Source organism: Polistes fuscatus, unplaced genomic scaffold (assembly GCF_010416935.1).
Source record: "Polistes fuscatus isolate 324 unplaced genomic scaffold, CU_Pfus_HIC Scaffold8, whole genome shotgun sequence".
NCBI lineage: Eukaryota > Metazoa > Arthropoda > Insecta > Hymenoptera > Vespidae > Polistes > Polistes fuscatus.
The window spans coordinates 4,490,750-4,499,698 of NW_025113162.1; the positions used below are offsets into that span (position 1 = coordinate 4,490,750).

At 33.9% G+C, this 8,949-nt stretch overlaps 1 protein-coding gene and 2 long non-coding RNA genes across 5 annotated transcripts; 1 reads left to right on the forward strand and 2 right to left on the reverse strand.

Moving 5' to 3' along the window:
• Positions 1-541, reverse strand: LOC122524956. The gene is made up of 2 exons (XR_006305672.1): positions 390-541; positions 1-313 (listed from the first exon to the last, which is right to left on the reverse strand). It is a non-coding gene; the product is annotated as an uncharacterized LOC122524956 (long non-coding RNA).
• Positions 542-4,188: 3,647 nt separating this feature from the next.
• Positions 4,189-5,765, reverse strand: LOC122524959. Of its 2 annotated transcripts, none has more exons than XR_006305675.1 (2): positions 5,680-5,765; positions 4,189-4,683 (listed from the first exon to the last, which is right to left on the reverse strand). It is a non-coding gene; the product is annotated as an uncharacterized LOC122524959 (long non-coding RNA). The 2 variants fall into 2 exon arrangements; XR_006305676.1 differs by having other exon boundaries at positions 5,684-5,748.
• Positions 5,735-8,632, forward strand: LOC122524953 (acetylcholine receptor subunit beta-like 1). Of its 2 annotated transcripts, XM_043647474.1 has the most exons (6): positions 5,735-5,835; positions 6,106-6,317; positions 6,432-6,568; positions 6,769-6,923; positions 7,026-8,073; positions 8,172-8,632. In XM_043647474.1, the coding sequence occupies exons 2-6, from the start codon at positions 6,260-6,262 to the stop codon at positions 8,334-8,336; spliced, it is 1,563 nt and encodes a 520-aa protein (XP_043503409.1). In that variant the 5' UTR covers positions 5,735-5,835; positions 6,106-6,259; the 3' UTR covers positions 8,337-8,632. The 2 variants fall into 2 exon arrangements, with proteins under 2 accessions (XP_043503409.1, XP_043503410.1); XM_043647475.1 differs by lacking the exon at positions 5,735-5,835 and having other exon boundaries at positions 6,104-6,317.
• Positions 8,633-8,949: the final 317 nt, after the last annotated feature.

The following is an 8,949-nucleotide window of genomic DNA, read 5'->3' on the forward strand; positions in this document are numbered from 1 at the left end:
TTTAGTTGTTACATGTAGTATCTTTACAAATTAACACTACTTTACTTTACCTTTTCCCGATAAATCTTTTGCACGAGAAGGCCTCCGGTGATTCTTCGCTCTAATTATTTTTTTCTCCCTCTCTCTCTTTCTCTCCATGTTTCTCTCCTTGTTTCTCTTTATCATTCTTTTACTCTCTTCCGTTTCCTATTTCGACCAACGATATTTACGATCCATGTTTTTCTACTCCAAGGAATTTCATTATCGGTGAAACGTCAACAAGTCCCTTTCGTAGCCCTTTCGGACAGTAGTACGTTCCATGTACTCGTCTTTTCTAAATTGTTTAGATACAAGTGCATGAGAGAATAAAAAACAATAGTTGTAAGAAAAGAAGCCCTTTATATACTTACTTTAATACTCAGCTTCTTTTTTAATGCCACTAAAACTGCGGAGAAAACATCCGTGCAATTTTCTTCCGTCTCACGTTCTCCCAGCTTAATATTTTTGTTACCTTATAAGAGAGAAAGATAGAGAGAAAAAAAGAGCGAACAAAATAAGAGATATTTTCTTATCTAAACTGTTTAGCATTCTAAATGAAAATGAATGAAAAATTATAATAAGTAATATTTTTCAATTTATCAATTAAGATTAAAACAAGTAAATGTAAATTATAATAATATTTATACTAATGATATATATATAATAGTAACATATATAAAACATATGTTTAGCATGGAGAATGATGGATCGAAAATAATGTTCTTCGATATTTTAATATTTTCCAAAAGATAAAAATTTAACGGCGAACAAGTCGGTAGTTTCACGTATATGCATATATATATCTACATAGATAGATGGAAAAATGAATGTAATCGAAATTCACATTACGAGGAACCTTAACCTCAGGGATATCTTTGCTATCGGTCGTACGTTATAACAAGTGGATATCTGATATCCGTAGCTTCTACCTCCTTTTCGAATCTTTCAAGCTAAAAATCGCGATGTAAGCTCTCGAAGCTGTTCCGGAGTTCGACCTTACCCAACGTTCTTTATTGCAGCCGGTAAATCTTCAAAGTACTACCGTTGCTTGCTTGATGGTTAGCTTCTCTGAAAAACACCAACTAAACTCGCCGCTCTCTTAAATCTAACGCTTTTATAAGTGTGATTTATTTTCATACTAAACGAAACTCCACACGTTCTTTATACATACTCTCAACCTATCTCCTTCCTATTTCCTACGATTATACACAATCTCTTTTTTTTTTCCATCGTCGATTCAACTTGTTACAAGATCTTATCACTTTTTTCTTATTTTCTTTAACGATGTCGCGTGATCATCGGATAAACAGTTTTCTTGCATATTCCTAAACAAACTAAAATATATGATAATATTTTAAGTCATTGTTAATACTAGAGAAATGAAAACAACTATGTTTCGTATAATCGTAAGTATATATACAATCGTTCTAATTTTATCTTATATTCGCTATGTTCATGCATCATGTGTTCAATCGAGACAAAATAAACTTTAAATATTTCTTCAACTTTGCTTGGTGTTGGTAAAAAAGAAAGAAAAAAAAACTGTTTCCAGATAGCATGACGCGTGACGTTTTACTTCGTTAACAGGATGTGATGCAACGATATACTAGCCAGATTATTCTGAAACGTCAGTTTATTTTTATTTCGGATAATCCAGGAACTATTTCTCCCTTTTTTTTCTTTGTTGGTACTACTTTCAAGTATCCATGAAATTTATAATTGTCTGTTAAAAACAATGATCGTGAGATCGATAAGGAATCAAAGGGAACTTAAATTTCCCTTATAAAGTTCTATTTCTTGTAATTGACGTTCTAATGATTAGTAGTGCTAGAATGGAGTACGGTTGAGTGTTCAGATGTCCAAATGCACTGTCCGGATTAAACAAAGTTTCAAGTTGACAACTCTAACGATTAGTCATTGGTCGATGCTATGTATTCGCTAGTCATCTACAAGAAATACTGGACAACTAGAAAACTCCGATGCCAAAGCTCTCGTTCGAAACTAACGAGAATTCTCGTTAATCGACTGTTATTTCGATCTTCGTTTCGACAAATATATTTTTTTATTCTTTTTTTTATTCCCCATCGGGTCTCGATTCATATAAAAAAGAAAAAGTATTATTTGGAATAGAAATAAAATTGAAGAATTCAAAAATGAAACATTTTTACGTTTTATCGAAACTTATCCTAATTGATTTGAAATCGTTGGGACGTTTGAATTCATTGAACGATGTTTAATATATTTTACGAAATCAAATTCAAATGGTCATGATTAATACCAATGCAAACTGGTTGAATATTTATTGGAGATTCAAAGAGAATTTCGGGAATACTATACCATTAGCTCATGTATGAGTAATGATGTATTAGTATGGAGTAATATTAGAAAGCATCTCTTCGCAATTGTATAACATATTGAATAGCATCGGTTTAATTGTTCCTCTTTCGATTCTTGCAATTACTATTCCTTTAATTAATTACCAATAATGGGCTTAATTTTATAAAGGATTTTGAGCAAGGTAAATAAATAGGTATAACAAAATTTTTCTTGCTAATAATATTATTGCTTGAATAATTCTAACGAAATAAATTGTATCTTGAAAATACGAAAAATAATGAAATAAATAATTATTAAAAGGGTAAGCAGACAAAATAGTGTTTCGGTCAGCAAACGTACCTAACAGGATTCATACACAAGCATCTTGTAACGAAGCCAAATGGGAACTGTGGAAGGAGATAAGCGAAACTATATTACTCGTGAAACGCACTATTTATCTAACTCGAAACATAGACATGCACATATCCTATGAATAAACATTACATCGAAATTGGAGATCGAATTTGTGACTGAAATAATTTCGATATAGTCGAATTAGAATTTTTATAAATTACCAATAATTTTCTAATTGCGTAATTTATTTGAAAAATGAATTAACGAATAGTTCACTTTGCTCGAAACTTGGTTTGATGTGGTTACGAGGAATGATCGATTATCTCTGCAATTTTGTGAGAATTGCACTGTTATTACCGTCGAATCATAATTAGCATAACCGTTCATACGATCATTTATCAACGAAATAACATGCTACTCCTTTCAAATAATCTATTTGAAGTGCCCAGCATTTCTATGTCGATTTACGTATTATTTACTTCGTCGATCGAGAAATACACATGCATTATTCGTTATTTATATAGTTAATTTTATGGATAATACGATATATCGTTAAAAGGAAAGTAATGAATCATCAAATAAACAATAGACTATTATTTGCAAATCATATACTGTTTTCAACATAACGCATCGTATAAATAACTCTTCCTTTCTCTCCTTTCCACTTTTAATATTATTGACTTTTTTTTTATTGAAAATATGAACTCGCATTTACATGGCATACATAGATCTCATTGTCACACCGGCATTCTGTCATCGTCGTTTTGATTATACAACAACGCACGCTTGTGCCGTAATGTTCAACGACACATATGTCGCATTATAGCTTTGTGGTCGCATACCACAAATTGATTGTTTGACATAATTTTGGCTGCTACACAGGACGAAACTTGTTTCGATGTTCTACCATTTTCCATCGATTGTATAATTTTAATCGTGACGATTTAATGATAAATATAACAACCATAAGTAAACTCTCATCCGTATAGAAAAACTCTTGAGGTTATTTTATTATTTCGTAATGAATTAAATCTCAACAACAAATTTTATTATTTATAATGAAAGAGAGAGAGAGAGAGAGAAACAGATATATCATCTGACTTTCGATCTCTAAACCTTTGATCTTTCAACGACACGATATTCTTCTCTTAATAATACGATCCTCGAAGAAGGTGAGAGATTTTAATGAAACAATGGCACGTTCAAATAATGACAGATTCGCTTTCGATGATATCCATTGTTCCAGCGAAAATTCAATCAAAGAGATTGCCAAAGGCGTTGCACAATCATTTAGTTGGTGCTGGTATTCCGATAAAAAAGTAATGCATGAATAACGAGCTAATAGAAATGTAAATGACAGTAAATTTAAAATTCAATTTAGGAAAAATTCTATGAATGCCGTGAAAGATAACAGTTTTAGGTCGTAAGTACGACTCCGATCGAAAGTAAACGTTTAGTTTGATATTTTTTTTTAATGGCCCCAATCGTCCTACTTCTTCGTTTTTTTTTGTATTTTTCTTTTATTTTTTTTACTCAGATTTTATTCCACCCCTAATAGATCACTTAAATTTGTTTCTTTTATTTAATGGAAATGTACGAATTTCGAATAAATATCGAGGGCATTAAAAAAATTTTCATTTGTTAGGACAATTAAACTCTTCGTTTAAAACGTCAAGCTATGATCAATTTGAAGATTAATGAATTCTTACGTATCGGTTAATTTATTTTTCTTTTTTTGAACTGTTATATTATATTATTATATTAATAAAAATATATAATTAATGGTTTAACCGCGTTGGATTACTAGTTCCTGGCTTATCACTAAAGTCAAGCAACATGAAAACGATTAGTAATATGGACAGGTGACCCGTCTGGAAAAATAAAAGTGAAAAAAATTGTGTGCTGTGTTCACTCCAAAGACACGATAAAAAGACTCGACCTTTTTGGTAGTATTGAATAAGTGTGAGAAGGTGTTAGTTGAGAAGTAACTGGAACCTGTATAAGGAAGAGTAAAAAGATAAGATTATTAACAAAAATGAAATTGTTATTTTATATATATATGTATAAGAAAACGCATGACGATGAAATTAAAAAGGGTTTGTACTTTAAAAAAATATTAGATGCGTTCGATGTACTGTATAGATTTTTAGTGATGATATTCATTCACATCGTAATGAGAACCCTGATTTAATTCGAACGTTCGATCGTTCGTAAAAATAACGCTTCAATGCTAACCGCCACAAGGTGTAAAATATCGATGATTGAAATAAAAATAATTGATATCGAAGTATAGTGATAGATATTTAATTATTTGTAATAATATGTATATCGTTATGCAATCAGGGTATAGTCAGGCACGGATACGTTGTAGTAAAGTTAGAGGAAGCGTTTCGAAATATCTCATAATTACAAGTTTGTTGCAGCTTCCAGTGTGTAAGCAAGTTTCAAACTGCATAGGTTAAAGGTCTACACGAAACATGGAACGTAGGAAATTTCACGGTAATTAGTTGGAAGGGTGGACCCTGCCGAAAGGTGAAGTTTCAGGGACACTCGTACAATCAAATAACTTTCTAAGGAAAGTTATGTCCGTTACTTAACGACTTGGTTCATGATGAAAATCTTAAGAAAATCTTAAGAAAACAAAGAAAAATAAAATTAATAACTACTTAATACTTCTTTCGATCTCTAATTGAATGAACATTTTTACTTTCTCTCAAACCTTTCAGTTTGCCATTGAAGTTAGGTTTGTATCTATACTTATTTCAAAATATACATTTTCAGAACATCGTTCTGAATAAGGAAAAAGAAGGAGACCGATCAATAAAAATCAACAAAATGGATAGATACAGTAATTTGTGGTAAAAGATAGCCATATTGTAAACTAATTTAACTGGAAATAAAAATATAAAAAAACAATAGTTGTATATTATAATATTTAATCTAAATATATATAGAGAGTAAGAGAGAGTTGCCAGTCTAGAAAGATACTACCAACGCTTATAAAACTTGTCCAGAATTGTTCGATAAAACAGCACCGACAGAGGGACGTATCAGCGCGCTAGCTTGCAAGATCACCCGCATCCATGTCGGAGGTTACCAGCCTTGCACCCTTCGATTACCACGGTGGGGTGCGAGTCGTAGGGAGAGGTCAGTCCAAGTTACGAACGTTCATCTCACTTCTGCACTAAAGTCTTTCGATGCGTGCGTTATACGTGATTAACGCATCCTCCTCTCTCACCTCTTCTTCTATCTCTTTTTATTTGTCATCTGTTTTTACTTTCACCTTTTCCAGTATCATCAGCTCATCCTCCTCTGACACCACCACCACCACCACTACCACCTCCACCGTCATTCCCCCTGCATTCTCGAGTTCGTGAAGATCGAAAGTATCGGTAGAAATCTGTTGTGATCATTCAGACGAGATCTTACCGAGATGTTCGAACGTCAGCAGAGACGGCAAGATAGGAAATGCACTTATTGGCTAGCGTCTGCGCTCTCATATTGATCTGTGTCCCGGTCTGACGTTGAGCGCACGAGTTTACGGGTGGGACCTCGACAACGCCGCCCAAAAATGTATATTTTTTTGAGATTTTCACGATTCATCCTAATATCGTCGATACTCTGCATCGGTAAGCACGACGAAACTCAATGGTTCACGATTAATTGGGCACTACCTATATTTATTTAGAAATGTCTTTTTTTTCCCGAATTTTCCACGCATGAATCGTCTAACCCTTTCGTAGGTCTCTGCTCCGAAGATGAGGAAAGATTGGTGCGAGATCTCTTTAGAGGCTATAACAAGCTTATCAGACCGGTGCAAAATATGACGGAAAAGGTGCACGTCAAATTTGGACTCGCCTTCGTACAGCTCATCAACGTGGTGAGTCTCCGATTATTTTTTTTTGGTTTTAAAGAAAACAATTTTATTTTCCTTTTTCTTCTCTTTTCTTTTCTTTTCTTTTTGCTCGATTTTCCTTTCGTTATTTGACACCTCGAGATAATTAAAGGATCAAAATTGGTAAGTATTGAAATTTCTTGATCAAATATTCGCCTAACAAATTGTTCAAATATTATCTTTAGAACGAGAAGAATCAAATCATGAAGTCGAATGTATGGTTGAGATTCGTATGGATGGATTATCAATTACAATGGGATGAAGCGGATTACGGTGGTATTGGAGTACTTAGGTTACCGCCTGACAAAGTATGGAAGCCGGATATAGTATTGTTCAACAAGTAAGCCCAAATATATCTACATACGGTTTCGATCCCTTATTGATGAAAAAAATGATTAAACCTACATATATATATATATTTTATAAATGATGTTAATTTCAGTGCCGATGGTAATTACGAAGTACGTTACAAAAGTAACGTTTTGATATATCCAAATGGTGAGGTACTTTGGGTACCACCAGCGATCTATCAAAGTTCTTGCACAATCGATGTCACCTATTTCCCATTCGACCAACAAACATGTATTATGAAGTTTGGATCATGGACGTTCAATGGCGATCAGGTATCCTTAGCCCTTTATAACGACAAAAGTTTCGTCGACCTCTCGGATTACTGGAAAAGCGGTACCTGGGATATAATCAGTGTGCCAGCTTACTTAAATGTCTATCCCAGCGAATTACCAACCGAAACGGATATCACGTTCTATATAATAATACGACGAAAGACCCTCTTCTACACGGTGAATTTGATCCTGCCTACCGTCTTGATTTCATTCCTTTGCGTTTTGGTCTTCTATTTGCCTGCAGAGGCCGGTGAAAAGGTGACACTCGGTATAAGTATTCTCTTATCGTTGGTCGTGTTTCTTTTACTGGTTAGCAAGATCTTACCACCCACGTCACTGGTACTGCCGTTGATTGCCAAATATCTTCTATTTACTTTCATCATGAATACCGTCAGTATCTTGGTGACCGTGATCATAATAAATTGGAATTTCCGTGGTCCACGTACTCACAGGATGCCGCAGATGATACGAAAAGTATTTCTCAAGTATCTGCCTAAGTTTCTTTTCATGCGACGACCGAAAAAAACGCGTCTCAGATGGATGATGGAAAATCCAAGCGTAACACTGCCAGCCTCGACCTATTCCGGTAGCCCTACGGAACTACCAAAGCATCTGCCATCTTCCTTGGCTAAGAGTAAGATGGAAGTGATGGAGTTATCCGATCTGCATCATCCTAATTGCAAGATCAATCGCAAGGTTCATCATACGACGAGTGGTTCGAGTGCAGCAGGTGCTGGTGAAGCTCTTGGCGACAGAAGAGGATCCGAAAGTTCGGATTCTGTTCTTCTCAGTCCAGAAGCTAGCAAAGCTACGGAGGCAGTTGAATTTATAGCTGAACATCTTAGAAACGAAGATCTCTATATACAAGTGAGTTTATTATTTTTCTTCTATTTTTCCTATTTTCTGATTTATCGTATTATTATATTCAAACATTTCTCTTTTTCTCGTTTTTTCTTTTCTTTTAGACAAGAGAAGATTGGAAATACGTTGCGATGGTGATAGACCGATTACAGCTTTACACCTTCTTCATAGTCACCACAGCTGGTACCATAGGGATCCTAATGGACGCACCTCACATTTTCGAGTACGTGGACCAGGATCATATCATAGAAATATATCGCGGCAAATAATCGCATTATATATCCTGTCATATATATTTTTTTTCGTTCGCTGATACACAATCATCGACTAAGAAGAAAATTCTTTTTTTTTTTTATATTTACAACAACGCGTATTTACTTCCAATGAAGATGTTTTCCATCGAATTATTATTCTAGGAACATACGAAAATTCATAATTATTTAACGATTGTTCTCGGCTAATTTTCGTACGATAGCCATACCATACGGAATCGTCATCATCATCATTGATTATTTTTTCTTGAGGAGGTTTAAACAAATTCATTCCACAATTCTTTCTCGTTTTCTTTTCTCTCTTTTTTTTTCTCTTTTTCTACGAATAAACAAAAATAACAGAGCCCGTGTAACTGCCCAGAGATAAAAAAAAAAGGTCTTATTATAAACGAAACGGCAATATTATATTCGCGATTTTTTAATCGAACGATAGCTTGTTTCTTTACGCTAATTATTCTAACAATAATACAAGGAAATGATAGAGGCTTAAGAATCTGTATTGTTTTTGTTTCTTTTAACATTTAAAAAATTTTAAATAAATATCGTTGATCATGGATTGAGAAGTAAAATACGGTATGTTCGGTCACGAAGAACGAAACTTTTCAACGAG